The sequence below is a fragment of the Falco punctatus genome (assembly GCF_963210335.1).
Source record: "Falco punctatus genome assembly, chromosome: 7".
NCBI classification, from domain to species: Eukaryota; Metazoa; Chordata; class Aves; order Falconiformes; family Falconidae; genus Falco; species Falco punctatus.
This window is the reverse complement of record NC_137587.1, coordinates 14,182,442-14,205,538: the sequence shown is the minus strand read 5'-3', so window position 1 is coordinate 14,205,538 and position 23,097 is coordinate 14,182,442. Positions and strand designations below refer to the sequence as shown.

At 39.6% G+C, this 23,097-nt stretch overlaps 1 protein-coding gene across 6 annotated transcripts in view; it reads right to left on the bottom strand.

Moving 5' to 3' along the window:
• Positions 1–9,728: 9,728 nt before the first annotated feature.
• The window catches only part of PRKD1 (protein kinase D1), a 140,678-nt gene continuing 127,309 nt past the window's right edge, over positions 9,729–23,097 (bottom strand). For 4 of the 6 annotated variants that reach the window (XM_080396288.1, XM_080396290.1, XM_080396289.1 and 1 more), the window contains 2 exons: positions 12,869–12,954; positions 9,729–10,224 (listed from right to left, as the gene is read on the bottom strand). In XM_080396288.1, the coding sequence (XP_080252414.1) occupies positions 10,006–10,224; positions 12,869–12,954 (305 nt within the window). In that variant the 3' untranslated portion in view covers positions 9,729–10,005. Of the gene's footprint in view, positions 10,225–10,993; positions 12,167–12,868; positions 12,955–23,097 lie in introns of those variants that run through there. The other 2 variants (XM_080396292.1, XM_080396293.1) reach the window with 2 other exon arrangements.

Here is a 23,097-nt window from a genome sequence, read left to right as displayed (position 1 = left end):
CTCTTGTAAGTACATTTTTTTCTTTGACAAACTTCTAAAGAACTTTCAGGATCTTATTTGTATTCAAATCATTTAAAGATTTTTTTATGCAAGCTAACCTTACTTCATAGAGACTCTGCACAACATCTTAATTACCAATTAACAGGCTAATCATTTCAGTGACTGGATTTGAGTTATATACCTTACTATTATCTTACTGACTAATGCTTTTGAACTGAAAGTGGGGCATTCGGCACTCTTCTTATGCAGCAGTATTTTAAAATTTAGCTGGAACTGGCTGCCTGTAAGTAGCTTGGCAGCTCTGCACCGTGAACTCTGCTGACTAGAAGCTGCCAGAAGTACTGTATCGATTCCTAGCTGTTGGGCAGCTGCTTCTGTATTTAAAAAGAAGTTAACGTTTTGTTATGTAAATTGAAGGCAGAGGGGAACCTTATTGTTCTAAAACACAGAGTAATTAGCAGCAGTGGTGGAAACTGAAACATTCTGACAGGAGGAGACTTAGGACCTATCTTATCAGGAATGACTGCGTTTTCACATTAAAAATGTTACAGTAGATTGGCATATTACGTACTTCGTATATGCCTAAGGCTTTGTAGAAACGGAGCGATCGCTAATTAACGCCTCGTTACGCACCCCGGTTAACGAGCTCGTCTGTGCAGAGCTCCCCGGCGGCCAGCAGGTGGCAAGGCACACAAACCGCAGCGCGGCTGGGCTGGCGGCCGCAGCCCCGGCTGGCAGCTCCGCGGCGGGAAGCCCGAAACGACCGACATCAAAAGCCACCCCTCTACTGAGAGGTGCCCTGCAGGATTTCCGCATTTTCAGTTTTCTTTAAGGATGAGTCCTTACGGAATACTACAGTTGAATAATAATTGCAGTGAATTGGAAATAACAAGTTGTTAATAAATATCTGTGACAAAAAAAGCCCAAAAGTATGAAAAGATATCGGGAATGGAGTAAAATCACACAGTCCCTTATTTCACAGTTATCATGCAAATCAGACAACATAAGGTCTTGTTACTGGGTGCCTCAGAAAATTGGCAATATCCTAGCATTTTTGTCTTTGATCACTGCTTTGAGTTCAATCTAGGATGCTAATAGTTACCAACTTGGCTCAAAAGAGAGAGCTTTGGTTGTTTCAGGCACATGCACAATTGTCCACATCATAAAATGATGACAGCTACTTGGCAAAGTGATGTGAAAAGGCAGTCTATGGCTTTGTCTGAACAGGGAAGTTGTGCTACTTATGTAGATCTAGTTAAAGTGATATTATTGCTGGATCTAGTCATACTCGTGTACCTATTTCTGTATGGGCAGGAAATTAACCTCTATAGCTAAAAGACATTTCTGTGCTCATATAAATATGACTATTCTACAGGCTGTGCCAATATAATTTTATTGGTAAAAAGCCCCAGCTTAGCCAACAAAAGACAACAAATATTGAGAGATAATTGGAGGAATAAATTAATAATTTTGTCACCCTTAAGGCTATGAATACATGAATAAGTCTGCACAAAACAAATTAGACATGAGTCTGCGGACCATGATTTCAAATATCTGTGATAGAGTTATTAAACATGAAAAATACTGCAGGATTTGTTATATTAGTCCCGCATGCTCTGCACTACCTAGCCTTCCCACTCTGTTTTCTCCTTCCTCAGAGCCAAGGATGTTATTATCTTCATAGGTTGTCTGCTATGACAGTGGAAGAGCTAGTAGGCAGTCTTCTTCCTTTTGTCCAAAAGCTGCATGAGCCTCCTTTCAAGCAAAAGCATCTAGTAAATCTACAGTAACTCTGGAAACACTGGAGGTCTGTGAGATGCAAAAGGAACTGGGTGGATGCAAGGGCTTCTGCAAGGCCAAAAGGCCCCAAGGCTTTTAAAAGAAGACGGTGGAGTGTCCCTTGGCCCAGGCACTTGGCTCAGCCACAAGATGCTTCCAGGGACAGCCAAGGTCAGCTTTGTCTGGAAGGCTGGGAAATGAGAAGCAGAAGAAATGACAGTCCTCATACAGTCAGGGACACCTCTACCTTCTTGATCAAAAGAGTAAATTATGTCAAGCAACCTTGTTTTTTTTTCATACAGCACTGTGAAGGATTTCAGTGCTATCACCCATTGGTGACACACTAATATATCTGCGTGTGCATTCTTTATTACATTGGACTGCAAGACTGGTTTCTCGATATTCATTGAGAGGTTGATTGTCCACATTTTGCATAGGGATAGGAGATGCACAGATGCAGTTTAATCTAACGTGCTATGAAACTATGTCCTACTTTGCCATAGTACTTTAATTAGCAATGTGGTAAGAGATTTGTGCTGAATGAGGTCAGAAACCCATAGATCTGCCATGGCTGCCTAGTGCCTGTAGTGAGGACTTCAGGGGCTGTGCCTTTACTCTGCAGCAAACACGCAGACACTGCGACCTCTGAGGCAACTGTGGTTGTAGCTGCAGGAACTCTGTACATTTACAAGCTCTTTAAATGTCTAATGAAAAGATTTATTTGTAAATGGATTGTAATTTCCATTTTATGCAATATATCCTTTCCCTTCTAAAGAACATCTCATCTAAGGGTGCATATTCTTTGGATGCACCCAAGTTGACCTGGAGAGGTGAGAACACATCACCTGGTATGCCTGCCTTTTCTTGGCTTTGAGTTCCAGATTATTGCTCTCCGTTCCCAAGTCATTCATTTACTTTCTTTGTCAGTTTGCCATCTACAAATGGAGTTAAATATAGAAATGTAATGGGGGGCTGAGAGTACATTCCTGCATATTTTTGAATGCTCTATTTTCCAAGTCTCATTAATTCCATCAGAAAACTAAGATATAAGTTGGGATAAAGTCTGTCTGTGAAGGTACTCTTGTTTTGAGACTGCTTTTGAGGATGATTTTTTTTAATGTGAACTTGTTTTGAGCAAGGCAGTTCAAGTTTTTAAACCTGTGTTACTGCAGTTGTGAAACATGAACAGTGATATTTGCCTACTTTCTCACAGACAAGTAGCTAATAGTCATAAATCTTTAGAAAAGGTGAAAGTATTGCATATCTTAATAGTTGCAAAAAGGGGAACAGGATTCTAAATATCTAGCAGTTTTGCTTTGTGCTCTTTTCAGGGTCGAAGTACAGATTTATGATCCTAATCCTACCACCTTCTCTGAATTTTCTGCAATGTTGTGACCTTGAAAACTAACAGTCTGTGAAATTTTTCCTTCATGTTTTACCGAGCACTGAGAATGAGAAGAGGTATTTTAATTTTAAATATATAATACTTTCTGATGACACTTCTCTTGTTCAACAGGAACTCTTCCAACTTTCCATTACTGTATATGCATATACAAACATATGCATTTTTTAGGCAAGGGAGGCTGTTTTCAGGGCACAATGAATATGAAAAGGCCATTATCAGACTCAAAGCAGTTAATCTTGAACTGGCCCATTTTCCAGATGGAACTTTGATGTGCAAAACTTCCCATTAAGGTTAAGGTAAAGTCAAGTTCAGCCCAGGAACATAAAAAGTGCTCCTTATTAAGAGCTCCTTATTTCCCTATGAAAGACCACAGTCATGATGTTTCTACTAGTAGGTCTTGTTCTGACTATTAGAGGTTTTCCAGTGTGAAGCCATGAGCCAAATGCCTGCTCTAACTTTTCACCACTTTGTGCCATGAATATTCTTGACTGTACTTGATGTCGAACATACTTCCTTTTGGCAGATTAAAGAATAAGGCCTGTGGATATATACGTTTTACATGCACATGGGTTTTTAACATCACTTTAATTATTGTTTTTATTAAGATTCCTGTTCGTAACACCTGCAGTGATCATCTGTGGTGAGCGCACGTGAAGATACAATGCCATGAGGAAAAGTGGCAGGGTTAGAAACCTCAGCAGTCCTTAATTACTCTTAGGACCTTAAATCCTATTTCAAAAGAAATCAGGAAGCCTGAGACACCTAGAAATCCTCAAGGATTCAGGCTTGCAACTTATAATTCACTTTTGAGAAATGCAGTTCAGGACGTGGACACATGATTTCTGGCAAACCTGGCCATGGTAGCGCGGCACCCCCACTGTCCCTCCAGACCCTTTTCTCAATGTCTCCCCATGGCAGAGCTGGAAGAATGGAGCATCACAGCCCTAATTCTCAATCAGGGAAAATTAAGAGAATAAGTGTGCTTAGAGGCCTTTGAATGTCAGCTCGAGAAGTTGAAATGTTCTATTTTTGCTCTGTTATAAGGCCAGTAACAAACAGCTGGGGGCCAAGACAAAACCATCCTAAACTGCCACAGCTGTTTACATGCTAAATGTGAGCCAGGTCCCTCAAGTAAAATTTTATTTTTTCTCAAGAATATGTCAGTACACTTTCCACTTATTAAATGTAGTGACCTAACTGCTCAAAATTAACTGAAGTTTTTGTATGCCTAAGTCAACAGAGGAACCAGAATAAACTACCTGCTTTTCAAAGGGTGGTTATTAGGACTTTCTGAAAAATCAGTCACCATTGAAAGAGTAAGAAGTTGTCAGCAATAAGTCACTATTCACTTTGGAAGTGATATCAGAAACTATTTAAGTTATAGTTGGCAAATGTATCATAAATTCATATTGGAAAATAGTTTGTCTGGATAGAAATACTTCAACGGGATCTGCCAATTTTTGTCAAATTTTGGCAGCACACATGTGCTTACAGATTTCAGTATTTGCCTTAAAGGCACGTTTTCATCGTGCCTGCTTTCCTTGTAGCTCTCCTGGCTGGCACGGTGCCTGGCAGACTGCAGAGTGGGGCCTTGGGCCCCCCAGTCTCACGGCACAGACAGGCTCCCTAAGGTGCAGGACCTTAGTGCTTGGATGCCCAAGCAAAACATTTTGTTTCATGGCACCTTTCAAACTAGCAACTCTTCAGTCTGAAACTTCAGCAGACTTTCCTTAAGTTCTTATTTGTGAATAGCTCGTGGTCAAGTTTGTAGATGTGCTTAGTAAGGCAGCAAAATAATTTACACTTTTTATAATCTATGCTTCCTGCCCCTCACTGAAGCAAAGCAAAGATTCAATAAGAAGCACAGACAAATATTAGCTCACCCAGTAGACCTTGATTTCGGCATTCACTTGCTCCAGTTGCTAGGAACAAGCTAAGGAAAAAGCAAGGTGAAACTGCATCCCATTCAGCTGTCAGATTTGTCACCACTGAAAAGTACCTGATCTACCAAGACAGTTCCTCTGGTTTACATTTGATTTGGTTGAGCTCTTTCCCCTCTGGCACATGCACAGCAAACCCCAGGAATATGAGCCTTTTGGTTCAGATGCCGTGAGGTAGAAGGTGGTCAGTGCAGCATGTGGCTGGCTTCCTTTGTTGCTAGAATAAATTACAGCCTACTTCTCTGGGGGAAAAAAATAATAAAAATTAGTATATCTGGGAAAGTGGTAAGTTGAGCAAAGTTGGGGGTGCTGAACAGCTACACGGACAGGGCTCTGGTTTGTCAGCGTGAAGCAGCACTTCTCCAGCATCTCAATATTTTGGTAGACCTATCTGAATAATACTGCACTGTAGAAGAATTACAGAGGAATGAAGGCAGGTTAATTAACATTGATATATACAGCTGTGGGCTGGCTGTATTTCACATGGGGCGGTGGGTTGGCTGATGTGGATGAGGTACAGCTGTGGCTGGTTCCTGCTATGTAGTTAAATAGCTCTAAGGGGTATGGAAGAGGGGGATTGGGGGAAGAGACATGTGGAAGAAGCAGAGGGAGGATGGAGCAGAGGCAAGAAGCAGGGTGGACTGGCCTGAAGTGGATGGTGAAACAGCATGGACAGTAGGTGAACTTTTGAAATCTTGCGGGGGACTGGTGGCTGTGCCGGGGCAAGGTGTGGGACCTACTTATTGAAGTTAACCTGGTATGGAGTAGTAAAAGCCTTGTTGCAGCTTGCTAGTTTTAAGAGTGCTGTGATACTGCGCCATAATCCGTAACTACTCACTCCTGACCTTTTCCCTTATGTCTTGTGGACTGAAGTAGTATATGTGGCTTCACTTGTCTAGTGATTAATTCTTAAAATTTCCTTAGGAGTTTTTTTTTTCTTTTTTTCCTAGTTTCATGGGATGCTAAGTATCTGTTACTGGACTAACAGGAAGGGTTTGGGGTTTTTTTTTCCCATCTTATTAGCATTTTCCATGTCACCTCTGTGACTTCACTGTCCTGGATAAATTCAGGTGTGCAGAAGAGGTGTTGATTTCCCCAATAACATAAAATAACCTGGTTTGTTTAACCTCTCAAACTAAAAGAGACTGTTGTTGACACAATAGCCAGATGGTTATGGCCTTGCCATGAGGTCAGGACTTAACAACGTTCTAACCACTGCAGAGGTGAGATTCTAGAGAGGCTTTTCAGTAATGAGGTGGAGAGGGGAAGGAGGATGGAGGAGGAAGAAAAGAGGAAGGCAGAATATACAACTAGTTTTGAAGAGCTCCTGCTAAGCTGAGAGCAAGGAGGTTGGATGTAGTATCTGAGACAATGGGAGACAAGGCCTGCTGACAGGAATTCCCTCCCACCCTACGGTGTAAAGGTGTGGGTGGGTGGTCACACATGGCCAAGTGGCTGCACAACAGTTGAGCTGTACAAGTTGCTCTAGCACATGCTTTTAGCTTGCCTTGTTTGCTGAGTTAGTTAAACTGCCTGGACAAGATGCTGGATAAAGCATATCTGAATGAATAAAGATGGCAACCTAACATAAACCAGAAGCTCTAGCTTTCAAGTATGTTGGCTTCTTTGCGCTCCCCAGCTAAGTGAGCTTTGACACAATAAGCATGTCTACAGATGTATGTGTACACACCTGCTTATATACATGTGATATGCAGTAGCACAGCTGAAAAGGAAATGTCATCAACTGATCCTCAGGCTGGTATTTCCGTGCAGCATATCCATTGCTGCTTTTGCTTCTGTGATGCATGCGCAGGAACTGTTGGCCTAATGGAAAATTAAGGCCATGGAAACATTACTACAGAGCTGCCTACCGTTCCTTTTTCCTGAGTAAAATGAGCAAAGGAAAATCATGTAGGACAACACAATGCCGGATTTCTCCAGGACACTTTGATGCTGATGTATCAGGAAAAGCAAGTTTCCGTTCAGGCTTTGAGTTAGGAATCGGTGAATTCATCTGTCTGGCTGAGCTGCACAGTTCAAATTTCACAGTGCAACAGTTTTGAACAGTAGCAGGGAAACCTTTTATTTATTATACTGGCTAATGGCAGATTATTTTTTGAAAAGCAATGGATATTTGCACAAGTTCCTTAAAGCGATGAAGCAAGCTGCAGTGCTCAAAAAACCCAAAAGACATGGGGAGAAATGAAAGTATAATATACCCCTTGTAATAAAACAATTGTTGCTTTGAAGTAATGTTTAGTAGCTAGTCAAAGTTTCTCAGAGTAGTAATGTATTTTTACTTTTGCCTTTGTTGGCAAACAGTTTATCAACATGAGTTTGTGCTTGGCAAACCCTTCTGCATGCTAAACATTCTCATGGCATAAATTAGCAGATGATGGGGTTCAGTGTAAGTACTCAATGTCCTTCCTTCACTAAAATTTGCACTGTCTCTAGTTTCATCATCCAGCTTCTTAGAGATCCTGTTGCAAGCTGCAAAGTAGTTTGCTCTCTCTTTTCATGTCCTGACTAGCATCCATACTTGAGAACTGAGTACCAGTATGCTATCTGGTATTTTTGAGAATCTAACTGTGTTTAAAATTATCTTTGCTCAAGGGTTGGTACACTAACAGTAAATAAAACCAAGCCACTAATCAAATCCTGACTCACCTTGATCAATGTGAAAGCAGAGCTCAAAAGCTCTGTTACTTGTTAACATAGAGGAATGAGACAACAAAATTAATGCCCTTCAGTGAGGTCATGGCTCCTTCTGAACAGTCATGACATTGGCATCTGAACAAAGTCTATATGATTCTGATAATTTCCCTCGGTTTCCTTTTAGAAAATATAGTTAATTTGGCTTAGCTCCTGGAGCTGTTAAAGAACAGAATATAATCTGTATAGTATCTGTGAGTACACCACTGCACCTTTAAGTGGCCTTCCTTTTAAATATACACGTACTTCTACTGACAGAAATTTGATAATCAGCCTGAGTCTATTTTTATTTTACAGCTGATTGAAAAAGAAACAACGGCCAATAGTAAGCCAAATTTAATTTTGTAGAAATGTCCTGACTGAAAATATAGCTGTTACAGCATGGCAGAATAGTCAACACATTTGAACCCTGCCCAACCAGAGCTGTTTCAGGAAATGTTACAAGGTCAGTGTTATCGGAGAGCTTCCTTCAGGGTCCAACTGAAGTGGAAAAGGATTTCTTATTGGCAGTGAGAGCAGGGGAAAGAGGCAGGGAGAAGAGATTTGTAAGTAATTTTTCACAATACTTTGATGTTCTATAAAAAACAGGTGTTTTTTTCTGTGAATAGGTGCTTTTTCTACATTTCTTCTACAGTACATGCTATCTGTCCAGTAGAGGTGCAAAATGCCTGAGAATTTTTGCTGGCTTTGGTCGTTATGTATCTGGCATAAATCCATTTTTTCCTTGAGGAAAAGCTTTGTCCAAAGGAAATTTATGTACTGAAAAGCTCAGGACTGTAACAAAGCCAGGATTTGATCAGTAGAGGTTTATCACATGTGGTTATTGGCTCTTACCATTGCATGCTTCTGCCTCTCATCCCATGCATCTTTTCTTTTTCAACTCAGTCCTCAGTACCTGTATGTCAACTGGTTTCTTTCAGAGGCAGCCCAGCATAGAATAATTTTCAGCTTGTCACTGAGTTACTCTGGCATGTGTTTTACAGTGCAGCCTGAACCCTCTTGTAGTTAAAGCTAAATGGGTTAGTGTTGGAACACTAAATAATTGTTAGAAATGAAAATGACTACCTTTAACGTTTTCAGGGGAAGGAGAGCAGGAGAGATCCGTATCACCTTGTCAGTTCAATGGAACTCAGTAGAAAAGCAGAAGCAGCACACTTCTCCATTAAATTAAAAAAGTAAATTCCCATTAATGTGTCCTTAACTTCCTCACTGCCCTGGTATGTTTCAAAACTGATTGAATTTGCGATATAAAATCAGTCCAAGCAAGTTCTTACCAAAAATATGTTATAGGCATGCAGGTTAGCTGGCAGCATTTCCCTGCCTACCCCCACATGGGCTTCTTAATGATGAACTAACTCATCTGCCTACTTTTGATGCCATTCCAGGGATATTTCAAACAAAAATCAATCACATGAATTTTTTTTAACAAGACTTTTATTGAAAACATACACAAAGTCAACAAGTTATTTAGCTTCTGAATGTACATATTGGAGAATATTCATATTAGAGAAGAATATTTTATGAAAAAGAGAAAATATGACTGACATGCTGCAGTTTGTTACGAAGGCATTTAGGCTTAAGGGCAAGTTACACTGTCAATGCATGTGTCTATGTACACAAATAGGTGAACACATACACACAGGTTAGCTGATTTGAAACTGTACAGTGCTATGCAATGGTTTTTTTTTTCTATTTTTCAACACTAAAAAAAGCTTTTATCCAAATGGTAGAAGTTGTTCACAGAACAGCAGTTATGATCTACTCTTCAAGAGTTTGCTTACAGTTACAACACTAACGATGCACACACACAAAAAAACCCCCAGATCTTCATGGGAAAGTTCTCTCTTACCAAAATGAGGCTCAAGTAAGAAAAACACTAGTTTGCAAAGGCACCGTGGAGACAGGCTTTAATACATTAAATACAACATGAATCATTCACAATAACAAGTTTAGTGTTTCTGGGAACTTTTGTAAATACAACACAGTTGGTCACACAAAAATGTTTCTGTTGATTTGTCTTGGCAACTCAGATACATCAACAGTGTAACAGCGTAACAGCTTTGTTCCCATCTGACAGAAAATAATGGCAGTTCTGCAAGGCAAATGCTAAACCTGACCGTATGTATTTATTAATTCCACAGTGTTTTGACAGATTATAGGGGATGCAACTTAAAGGATGCTGACACGCTCACTGAGGGCTTTCATTTCTGTTTCTTCTAGCTTGGTGTTTTCATTATGGTTAGCACTTGGACTGATAAGGTGCGCTGGATACTGCAGTCCATGTTCTCCTGAATACTGTTCCCATCGGGAGTCATCACTTTCATGGGTGATGTAACGTTCCCCCATTTTACATTCAAGTTCCCTTAAATCTAGCCAAGTTTGATAGTCCTGAAATAGAGTAGCAGTATTAGTTTTAAATTTCCTAAAATAAATGACATTCCCTACTACTACTACTAATATGTGAAGTGCTATTAACTCGGCAGTCTAAAGGTCATGCATCCCTATTGCTCCAGAGTGGAAAAATATTATAATTAATAAATATGAAATCTGCCTATAGAGATAGGCTTCATCTCTAGAGGATTTTTTGATACATTAATTTTATTAAACTGTCATAAATATAGTATGAAGATGTTACAGGCTGTTTTGCAGAATTTATGGATAGTATACAGGTTTCCATAATCTCTAAATAAGGCATGGTGGTAAAACAGTTCCTCATGCTTGATAATAATAAGAAGGAAGAAGAAACATCTTTAAATCATACATGTAAACCCCTGGGATCTGTATCAGTCAGTCAAGACATTTGCTCTGTCTCAGTATAATGCTGCAGGATATCAATTCAGCTTGGGCTAGAAAAATATCTGCTTTTCCAAACTTTGGCTATTACTGGTGTGCTCAAAGAGACATGTACATCTAAACATCAAGGTACTTTGGAACTCCATGTTGACAGTCAAAAGTAAGGCTGGAAACTGGTTTGGTTCTCACGTTTAGGACATTGTGCTCTGCAGCCTCTGATCTGTCTAAAGTATCTCACATTTATTAATTTATTTTCTTATTTCCACCCAAAGCATACATGAAGCTGCTATAATAAGTCAATCCTAGCCCCAGGCAGACCAACCTCTGCTCATGATCCTGTATCCAGTTTTCTCTTTTTTCCTCCTTCACCTTCTCTCAACCTAAGGCACAGCCCTGGTCACTGAGCCAAAGCACCAGAAAGCCCGCGCACTGTGAGTGCACGAAATTCTTCATTCTTAGGATCTCATAAACTTTGGCCCACTTGTGGCCCAGGTATCCTCTCAGAAATCACATCTAAGTCTCACTGCCCTGCACCACTGTTTGCTTTCCTTAGCCCACAAAGTTGGGCTCTTCCAGAAAGAGGACTCTCCTCATCTGTGCTGCTAGAGCTGCTGCTGTGCTGCCTCACCTTAACTCACCTGCAGTTGCTATTGCATGAGTGATAAAAGTGGATACACGAAGGTGAAGGCTTCTGTCCCATCATATGAGACAACACGCATCCTTGCTGTGGGCCTTAGCCCACATCACCTCTCTGGTCCCCCAAGGCTTAGCCAAATGTATTCTGTGATGGCTCCCAGTGAGAGAAGCAGCCTTGGAAGAAGCACCTTGGGGGGTGCCAGGATAACTGGGAGGAAGAAAGTAAGCCCAGGAGAAGGTGGGGTGTAGGGTTGGAGGTGGAAACCCTTTTCTTCCTATACCAGCATATCACTCTCTACTCTGAAAGATTGGGATGTGTTTTACACATTTCTGGCAAAGTGTGGGGCTTGACCCTCTGTACCCGGAGAAGATTGGGCTCAAGCTAATTGGGCAAACTTGCAGAATGTAGTGGACCCAGTGACCTCTTTATAGACTGAAGCTAAAGTTAGATCAGGTAAGGGCAAATCTATAGTCTGTGCCATTTTAGGAGCTAGCCTAGTCGCAGCAATCGAAGATCACATGAGAAAATGTAGCAATGAAAACAAAATTATAGAATCCCTTGAAAATTTGGTGAAAATTCTGCAAAAAACAAATTATGACTTAGAACAACAATTAGAGAAAGGAAGGGAAGAAAACTGCTTGTTAAAAACCACTCTGAAGGCAGAATGCTCTAAAGACATTGAAGCCCTGAGTGTAATAGAGCTGGAAGTAGAGGAAAAGGGTATTACCCCAAAATACCCTCAGGAGTTGGAGGAGGTAGAAAACCCTCAAGTGAGACCCTTAATTAAAACAGAATATACTTATCTGAATGAAGGCAATGATGATCCTCACATTACAACCAAAGAGATACCATATACTGCCACTGAGCTAGCCAAACTGAAAAGAGAGTATGGACGCCTTCCTAAAGAATCCAAAACAGAGTATGTTTGGTGTGTATCCCTAACTGGGGGGGGGGGGGGGGGGGCACAAATGTGAATCCCTAGGGAGATCCCGCAGCCTGGTGTCCCAGCTTGGCCTCAGCCTGTCCCCTGGTGGGGGGTGGTGGGGTGGGCCCTGACTGCTCACTGCACCGACTCTGGGTTTAGGTCTTTTAACTTGCAACGATTTGGCTGCTGCCAGGATAAAAAAAAATACCCTATGAAGGAGCAGAAGACAGTGGCTGACAGCATCTAAAAAATTGCTAACATTTCAGTTTTTAGTTGAAGATTTCAATTGAAGGTGGCTAACGTATTTTCCTGGCAAGCATACAACTTCACTAGCTCTTCTGCTGACTGTGAAGTGAAAGCCCATTCATTAGTTTTAGTCAGAAATGAATCGGGGTAGACTCCAAGCAATCATATAATGTAAATTAAATAAGGGCTCTTTTTATATACATCATGTTGCCAGTGGGCAAACAAAACATTTTTGTAGCATATTTTGAAACCAGAAATTAAAAAGAGAATCTATAGATAAATGGGTGAAGGAGTATGAGGTTCTCAGGATCTGAAAACATGTTCAGGTTTGTGCAGGTTCAATTTGCTTCAATTCTACTGTGCTTAATGAAAATTTGTTACATACTTACAGCCTAAACACACAAGAAAAAACAGGGAATTTGTAGCAATACCTGTAACCACGGGTGGCTTAAGGTTTTGTCCACACTGTAGCGCTTTCTCATTTTCACTTGCAACAAATTATTTATAAGATCAATAGCTGAAAAGATATAATATTAGAAAAATGTCAGTTTAAAATATATTTGTTTCAAGTAGGACAGGCAGAGAGATAGACCGACATGTTAGTTGTAAAAAGAAGACAGTTATCCCTTCTTAGTCCAGCTTTCTACAAACTGCAGTTAATGCTGACGTCCCTGAAGGTACCCATGTGACCCTTCCTAATGGGATTACAACTGTTTTATTTAACAGTTGTTGGGTAGCCACCGTAGCGTCTACCTCTGTGTGTTCACTTGCAGGCACACAGCAAAGGCTGAAGATGATTCTCACCCAGTTCCTGCTCAAATGAAAAAAATCTCATGTGAGGACTGCAGTATTCTCTAGGCACCACATAAAGGTGGTGGATATCTGTATATATGGAAATATGTATTTCTGTGGTTTTGAAGGAGTCAGTGATTCACTGAGGTTATAGGTATGTGTGCTATGGTGCACGAAGGGAAAAGGCCCATGAGTCAATGACCAGTGCATGGAACTGCACTAAGTGACCCGTTTGGAAAAATCTCTGGGATGAGATTGCTGACCTTTGAATACATCTGCTAAAACCATTTACAAACAAACAAACTAAACCCCCCAAACCAACTGAGGGTATCATGAAAGGTTAAATTCTGTTCTAGGTGGTGCTAAATGTTCAGCATGTGTTCTGGGGGAAGCTTTTTGTTGCAGAATAACTGGCTGGCCACAAGGAGTTACTTTCCCATTTCACCACAATATCCCTTGACTTGTCCCAAGTATGCTGGTTTACATCTTTATTTCTTTGTTTATATCATGGTGACAGGGAAAGATGGCCTTGAAAGCAGCACAGAAATGTGGCATCACTGAGGGGAATTGGATCTGAAACAGGTCAGACAGACGCTGTTGCTGGCTGGGTATTGAAGGTGCTGAATAGTTAGCTTGTTTGTTTTGAAAGCAGGAGATGGGGCAGAATTCTTTAAACTGGTACATCTCTGAGGTTATATTTTGTGCCACGGTACAGAAAAGCTTTTCTTTTTTAACAGAGGACTATTCCCCCGAGGCTCAGTTTGCCAACTAGAGCTTTCTGTGTGTTTCTGCCATGGGGCAGAGCGCAGTGTCCAGGGAAATGGGAATGTATATGGCAGCCTATCTGGATGTACACAGTAATTTGAAGACAAAGATATTCTTAGCAATAGCAGCCTATCACTAAAATATTTCCGACTTCCTGGTGCTAAATATTGTCTGGCAAATCGAAGCAATTGTGCAAAGAGATAAAATACATCTCAAGATTTCTGACAAAGGTGGCATTGCCAGAGGTTCTGAGCCATGCTTTTCCTGGCACAGATTGTCCTAATTTTACTTTTTCTATTGTAGACAAACAGATTTTTAGCTACTGTCTCTTTTAGTGCACAGTACAGTTCATGTTAAGTACTCCAACTCATGTTTATTTTGTTCCCCCTCAAAATGTGGGATCAGAAAGCCAGTGGATAGCCAACAGGGCCACTACTGATAGGTGGTAGCACTCTGAAAACTCATTAGTTCTCCAAAATAGTGGGGTTAATTTTGTCCTCTTTATTGGTAAGAGAAGGTCTCAGGCTCCAAGCTATAAGGAAGAGACAGGAAAGTCAGTCGTATGTCACAGTTTGGGTCTAGAGCGACTTCTGATATAACCTGGGAAAAAGTAGTAGTCATTGTTTTTATCTGGTGCTTGGAAAAGGGGAGAACAGTCCTTACCCACTGCAGTAAATCTGGGTATCGGCAAAAATCAGCAGCTTCTGCAACGCTATCACCTTACCCTTAAATTCAGCAGAATTACAATACAACTTCAGTCTGCTTTTCAATATATAAGCCAGCGCTGAATGTGAATTTAATAGGGTTCCCATTTGTTTATTATCTTCAGCAGTATTCAGGTGTATATGATCTTCAGAGATAATTTTTCATCATTTACTATGAATCCCAGTTTAGCAAATAGGTCATGGACTTGATGAAACAGTTGATTTTCTGGGAACTGATTTCAGTCAGCCAGCAGTTGAGATATAACTGCATCTTTCCCAAGATGTGCCTCAGTAACTGCCAAGTACCTGCTGAATGCTCTTCCTGCCATGCCATATTGATAATCCCTCTATGCATCTTCTGTCCAACCCACTGGAAGCAGATAGTCCTATGAGGTTTACAAGTGACAGAATGATACACAGCTATACAGCCTCCTTTGCCCCTTTTTGTCCTTCAGGACAACGACGTACTATGTGTAATAACATATTTCTTTGCATTCCTGGGGAAATTGCCAATGGCTTGTTGAACTGACCAGAAAGGCATTGGTCTAGAAGAAGGACAGGGGAGGAAATGAAGACAAAAGTGAAAAGGCAGCCTCACCGGATGGTTAGGATTGTCAGTATTGAGCAATGATTTGTTCTTGAGAACAGTTTACACAGATACTCTGCTTGTTTCAACACTGGAATATTGCTGTCTCTGTAACAAGTTTTGGTGTTTATTTTTAGTTCTTTTTCTAGGGTTCTTTTCACAAGGAAAGTTTTGAGTATCAGTTGCCTCTTAGTGACAAATAAGCACCAATACAACGTGACTGTTGTTGAAGACTTAGGGCCCAAACTATCCAATACAATTCCATTTGCTTTAATACTCAAAGTCTTCAAATATAGGTGAAGAAAGAGATCAAACATGAGCTTCAACAGCAAAAGGCATTTTCTATTTTTTACCTGGAAATCATGTAATCCAAGAAAAGCCACTTCTCAAGCATAAGAGTTCTGAGTATCAGAAGTCAAGATGCAAGCAATGTGTACTGCCAAGGCAACAAAAGGACAGTGATGTGTAAAGGAAAGCAGGAGCTAGGGAGTTCAATACAGGCAGGCTGCGTGCTGGAACTGAAGGATTAAAGTATTTCCTTAGGGATCTGGAAGTCTGTTAGTGAAGAAACTCTGAATCGAACTAGTGTTAAATGGTAGAGGTACAGACACTGCCAGGTTCTGTGGGGCTATTTAAAGGAAATGAGAAAAGATCCTGGTTATTCTCTCTGTCTCAGCTTACAAAAAGACATCCTGTCCTGATAGTGTCCTGACAACCACTATCTAACATAGTTTGGTCTGGCTACAGTTCATGTAAGATGTACAAACAGTAAGATTCATGTTGACTCAATTTCTGAATTAAAAAAAAATCCTCATATGATTAATAGTTTGATTGCATTTTGAGTTGTACTGCTTAAAAAGACTGGAGATAAAAATTTGGAAGGTATTAACATTTAGTTCAGACATATAACTCAAGCAGGTTATATGATGTACGTATAAAGCAAGATTCAGGGGACCAATCTGGGGCATCAGCTGTTAAAAAATTGAATTTTCTGTCCAGAAAAATAAAGCAGTTTTGAGGAGGGGGTAGCAAGTACACTGTATTTTAAAGTAAATCTTATGAATTTTTACTAGAGACTGATTTTTTTTAAAAAATCAGGTTTTAAAGTAATCCTTGTCAGATATATGTTAAATCATGACACATTTTAGGAGCTTTATGAAGTCTGATGATACTCCTCTGTAAAATCAGTAATTCAATAAATGCAGTATTAAGAAAGACCACATATGGTCTTGCACATCATCTATGGCAGGGGTCCTCAAACTACGGCCTGCGGGCTGGATATAGCCCCCCAGGGTCCTCAATCCAGCCCCCAGTATTTACAGAACCCCCCAGCCTCCTCCCCCCGCTGGGGGTTGGGGGGGAAACCAAGCAGCCGCAGATGACTGCCTGCCACTGCATCCGTGTGCTGGGCTCCTGGTTAAAAAGTTTGAGGACCCCTGATCTATGGGAATCCAACAGGTTATCACCATGGAAGCAACCTGCATGAAAGTTCTGAGAGCATTACGGTACTGCTTTTTCTAAATGTTTTACGGGCTCCTGTTTACTTCCCATGATTTAAGGATAGCATAAGCAGCCAGCTGAGGCTTATCAAGTTCCAGGAGCTGGAGACATTGTTAAATGGGATAAACTAGCCAACTGCTCCAGGAACACTTAGACAGGTGATCATTCATTAGAATCCCCAACGAGAAGATTCAAATGCAACTTTAAAAACATGTATGTCCCCTTGATTTTAGGAAAGACTGCTCTTTTAGTTGCATTTTACTGGAAAGAACCTCTGGAGTCAGGAGGTTCATGTTTCCAAACTGCTTAAGGCAGTTTATTAGTATGGCAAAAAATTAATTGTAGTAATAGCACCGTAAAAATTTTCACTCCAAGAATCAAATTAACAATCATTACTACAGTTTTCATAGGAATGACTGCTTTAACTCAATTAGGGTGTGACCCACGCATTAACACGAAAGTATCTAAAAACCCTATTATGAGCCTACCATTTATTTAGTCCTATCATTAAACACCTTGCCTTTTCAGATAAGGTGATTTCTTTGTTATACCTTAAGAATATCAAGAAAAGCAGTCTTAAATTAACAATAAATTTATACTTGGTCCAGAATTTTTAAAGTACATCCACAATATTAGCTACTCTCACAGCTATCACTTGTAAAAAACCTAAGCTGCTGCCAATAACGTACCTTAGGACTTCCTTGGCCCTGGACTTTTCTCAGTATAGCGCTATTGATTAGCAGTATAATTTTTCCATATACAGAAACCCCTTCCCTACTGCTGGTCAATACAGCTTTGTTAACAAAAGTTCTAGTGTGCATGCAGTTATTTTGGCAAAAAGTAATCCTCAGCTGGCAGAGTTTATTATTTCAGGAACATGGATTCAGCTGTACTATCAAAAGAAATCATTGGCAATTATAAGCTGCACCTCTGCAAGAGAGGTTTTCTAATACCAATCCTAGCAAACATCTAAGTAGAGCCAAGACCTTAGTTTAAACAGCTAGTTAAACATTTACGGAGGTAGAGAGCATCTTTGAGCTATAACACACATTTGACCTCCTCATACTTAATGCTCACTCATGTGACTTTCTCATTAAAGTGTGAAACAGAGTTTCTATTCACATTATGCTGAAACATGTCTAAATAAATACTGGCTTGAAGGCGGCTGTGGTATTTATTTCTGAGTCAAAGGCAGTGCAAGAGGCACACCATGATCAAATTTAATGCATGGAAAAAATTGCATTGTTTCTTCCAAAATTATTCAGTAGTATGAATCCTGTGAAGCACCTAATCAACAGTGTGCACATCACATAGCTGTATTGTCGATAGCTGATGAAAAAAGAATTAGGAGTACAATGATTTATGAAAGTTCCGCAATAGAACGAAACACATCATGAATAATCCAAAGCTTGACATAGCACGTTCTAGGACAATGCAGTCCAAAAGAACAGCCACCACAGCAAAGACACACTACATAAAATACACTAAAAGGCAGAGAGACAAAACCCTTAGGGGAGTTCTGTCTTTATATTTAGCAGTATTTATTTTTTCTAGCCTGTAGCTGAGTCAAAATAAATTTTTTGAGATGATGCAGATTCGGTGGACTGAAAGGTTAAAGTTGGAAAAGAACAGTATTGCTGTTGAAAATAGGCTCCATGTTTGACAGATGTGAAAATTAAAGCTGTAAAATAGGAAAGAATTCTGCAAGTAGATTCCCGTGTATGAATGTCTAGCAAAATTCCACGATGAAGTCTGAATTAAAGTCAAACTACCCTACAGCAAGTGAATTAGGAAAAGTAAGCTGGCTTGACAATCATTGAAGACAAAGCAGAAATAGCGGGTTGGGCAATGGAATGTTGAGTGGCTGTGACAAAACCTGATTTTCTACAAAATACTCCAAATTTAGCACAGAAACTACCTCTCAACAGTAACATCTTACAATTCTATTTATACATACAAACACAGACTCAGCATTTGGGGATTATACTTTTAAAGGAGAGAAGCTACTAGAAAAAGGTGGGAAGACACAGCCCTTAGTGGGCGTGGAAATCAGAATTCCCCATGGAGGAATCTGTGAGGTTGTGCGTGTATGTGTATGCACACAATCTCTGACAAACCTTAAAATGCAAAGCAACTGGCTTTGGTGATGCTAGAGAAGGGATTTTGTGCATGAGGGCTAAGCTTTGGGAAATGTTGCTCACAGAAATGTTGGGAATGGATAATCAGTTGGGAGAAAACACATTTCTGAGAGCTACAAAACTGAAAGGTCTTAGATTTTATAGGTTAAGTTTTAATGGAGGATGAGGACAGAAAGCATTACACACAAAAAAAGCTAGAATTTCTCAGCAGGAGGAGTAGATGAGATTCATCCAGCTGCTATGACATCAGACAGATGGAGACTATGGAAAGAAAAGAGCCATAGCCAGTGACTAGACCACATTCCTGAGTGGCAGAGAAGACAGAACTGTTGACAGGGACTGAATGACATCAGACGCTCAAAAATATCACCCTCAAATGGATTCTGCCTTCTTTCTTGCCTTGTGACTGTAGACTCTTATTTTACAAATTGCTAGAAAATGCTACAGAAAAACTAATTCTCAAGAAAACAAACATCTTATATTCATAACGCACTTTTTCTCCAACATACAATTTCTTCCCATATCTTTTTTCTCTGAACTTGCTAGACTGTATTATTTATATAAGCAGTTTAAATTGTTATGGGTCATGTGGTTTTACAAATCTATTGCCCCATCAGTGTAGTTTAGAATTTTAAAAGCCAATTGAATTTTACCTTAAAACCAATAATTGAATGAGGAACAGAGAATGAGAACATTTAGGTTACTTTACCACTGTTGCTGCTTTTTCAGACGCAGTCTATAGGTATGACCTATCTCATTATGGTTTTTCCTTTTAAAATTTTGCTACCCTTCGCATTCCAGCTTAGAGATTAACATGCTGTTGCTTGGCAATATCAGAAAAAGCATCTACTGAGCACTAAATCCAAAGTAGTGATAAAGACAGCATCATTCACTATAATTTGTTAACTACCCATTACATGCAAAGAAATACCTGATTTTGCTAAAAAGTAAAATATCTGAGCTTTTAAGTTCTCTCTGTTTATGGTAAAAATAGAAGTAAACATGACAATAAATAAGCTCAGCTATTCTTAAAATTTTTATGTGAGTATTGGTCTGAAAAGAGTGCTGAAATAACTACAGCTGCAAGAAGTTTTACATCCAGTTTGGCTTTCTGAGCCACAGTAATAGTCATAAGCAAGAAACAAAAGGTCTGAGTACTGTTCTGCTTTCCTCAGTGTTGATTTTTGCAATAGGCAGGCAAAAATTCCTAACATTGCTTTGATAAGCTATTCTGCAAGAAATCATAGGCCCTTTAATAAAGCTGTTGTTGCACAGGCACTGGCAATACACTTGGCTGATGATCACTTCCCTTACTCTAAACTGAAAACCGCCTTAACAACGTAAAAAACCCACAACTTTTGAAACATTTACATTTCCACTAAAGTACATACACAAAATTTGAAGCAAATGAGTTCTTGCGGTTTAAGAAGCAGCTAGCTCAGGTTGCCTAGGTTGGTGATCCTAACCTGGTACAGTCACAAATCGACACCCCCTCATCCCATCTATTGTTTCAGGGTGTCTGTCTTACCTGCCATCACTTGCTTTGTGCATCAAGCAGGACTGATATAGACAGCAATAGGTTTGAATAAACATTTCTTTTTCTTTTTTTAAGCTCAAATTGGTATGTCATTGCTTCTACTACCACTCACTGTTCTACAACAGTGTTTCTAGGATTATCATATTATGAACATTCATAGCAACTGACACTGACATACTTCAGCAGTAAAAAAAGAAGAAACAGTCACGCACAGTACATTTTATATGGCAGAGAACCTGAACATTTTTATTGGCATGCATAAATCAAGAGTTAATATTGATTATCTTAGATGGTAGACTAGCTCTTCTAAGTTCACTGAATTCTCAGTTTCTGCCTGCTCCTACTGAAGCATTTAATACAGTCTCTTGATGAAGGTACCACTTTTAAAATCTAGCTGTAACGTACAATTCATAGAGTCTGCTGTTAAAGAGTGCTTGGGCCCAGCACTGCCTTTTGGACATACGAGAAGAAAGCAGTAAGTACTGGAGAAAGAAAGAAGAATATTTACATTAGTTTTACTTATGCTAACCTTTTGACAAATGGCTCCTAGTTTTCAAATTCACACAGCATAACACTTTAAAAAGATCTTTCTTACCTGCATTAAAAATAATATTTATTTTGCAATTATTTTATCTATTGCAGCAGTGCTTGTCTAACCAATTTTGGTTTCAATTTTTTAATGCTATGGCAGTGCTTCTGTGGAGACTGTGGGTGTTTATTATGTGTTAAAGTTCTCTTAAACAGTTGCGCGAGTTTTCAAATGTCAGTAATTAAATTGGACTAACTGCTGGATCTTCAATTTTTTTTTCTTTCTTACAAGTGAAAATCACTTAAAGAATTCTGTTTTAATTTTCAAACAAAGAATAATTGTTCTTGCAAGAAAATATGTCTTGTAGATCCTTCAAGAGAAATAGCCATTTCAATCATACCAGCTTGAGAGGCTGATCAATATTTATTTACAAAGACCTTGCCAGATTCTGTGGCAGCATGACATTCCACACTGTGATCTAACCCTCTTACAAGCTTCAGTGGAAGAACTAATTGATGATAATTGCTGTCCTCTTGGGAGAATTATTGCTACAAAACAAATTCCAGGAAACAGTTAAAGAAATCTCTTATGCCTTTAAATCTATTATGGATCGTTTCTGTATCTATATGAATATGAAAAAAATATAAAAAGTGGTCAGTCACTTATGTTAAAACTTCTGTTGAAAAATGTTCAATGTTTAAGTATAATTGACAAACAGAATAATGGAAAAGATATGGAATGCAAACACCCAATTCATTAGCTTAACCTGTTTCAGAAGCTGGAAGAGCATATGACAAGCTAAATGAAGACTTCCAAGTGCATAAATGTAACCTGTTGGGATTGAAACTAATTCTACTCTGAATTTTATAGATTTGTAGCATCTAAGTGTAGAGAAATTTATGAGCCCCAGTGTACTTTATCTTAAAATGAGCTTTGTGTTACCATAGTTTACATTTAACTACACGTACCTTTTCAAATTGTTTTTATTTGCAATATTGAGTAAGCAACTTCATAATATCTTTAAAATTATCTGTGTTTTCCCCCCTAATGCTTCAATCATTTGTAGCATCAGCTATCATGGCACTGTTCACTGTTCAGAACTGTAATCCAGACTCGATGTGTTAGGACACCGGGTCCACACAGATTTGCATTTTAACCACGCTGTAGGGTCACAGATCACAGGAACTGGACGGAGCCAGCGGGCCCACCAACCTGCCCTCCCGTGACCTGCGCAGGGCTCTGCACCAAGGTAGCTGACAGAACATGGTTCCTTTATTTTGCCCAGGTAATGTGGAATCTGAGTCCAACTCTGAGCTCTAAAACTCAGCATTATCAAGTAATACCTGAACAGAGATCTAGACTCCAAGTCCCTGTGTTAAAACATCATGGATTTGTTCAGATTTTTTCCAGGTTTTTGTTTAGCACAACAGAGTGGCTCATCAGCTAGCAATTCAAAATACAGAATAACATGACAATGTATAAGCAGATTTTCATTTAGTGATTTGTTAAAGTGTGTTCTTTCCCTCCTTTCTGCACGCTTGCAGCCTGGTATGCATTAACTCTTAATGAAGGCTGTGATTCTCTAAAAGGAGATACAACACCCCAGTAGGTGCTTTTTCTGTAGGTACTCTACTGAATCTTCACCTTTGAATGCAGAAATTGATCTTCTGTCTACCACGGTAGAAACTTGTGGGAGACAATTTCTTGCAGCCTCTCCTGTGTTGATTGCTGTTTGCTTGTCTCTAGCGCCAGATAAGGCATTGCTGCCAATAGATTCTGTCAGCTTACATATCAGAAGTGTGTGGAAGTTCAGGACTTCAGTGTGTAATTGTGCAGATTTATAGTTCCGCCTCTCCCTGCAACAGATCTCATCAAACTTCATCTGCCACTGAGATAAAACAAAAGACAATGCTCTCAAAGCATTTTTCAGCTGAGAATCTCACATGGCTAGAATACATCTTATCCTTGGCTAGAATATATCTTATCCTAAGCAGCAGGCACAATCCTCTAAGCTACGCTTAATGTGTAAGTTAAATATGTCACCTGAAACCCAGAAAAACTATACTGTAAATAATGGAAACTGTAAATGCTAATATATTAATTCAATTT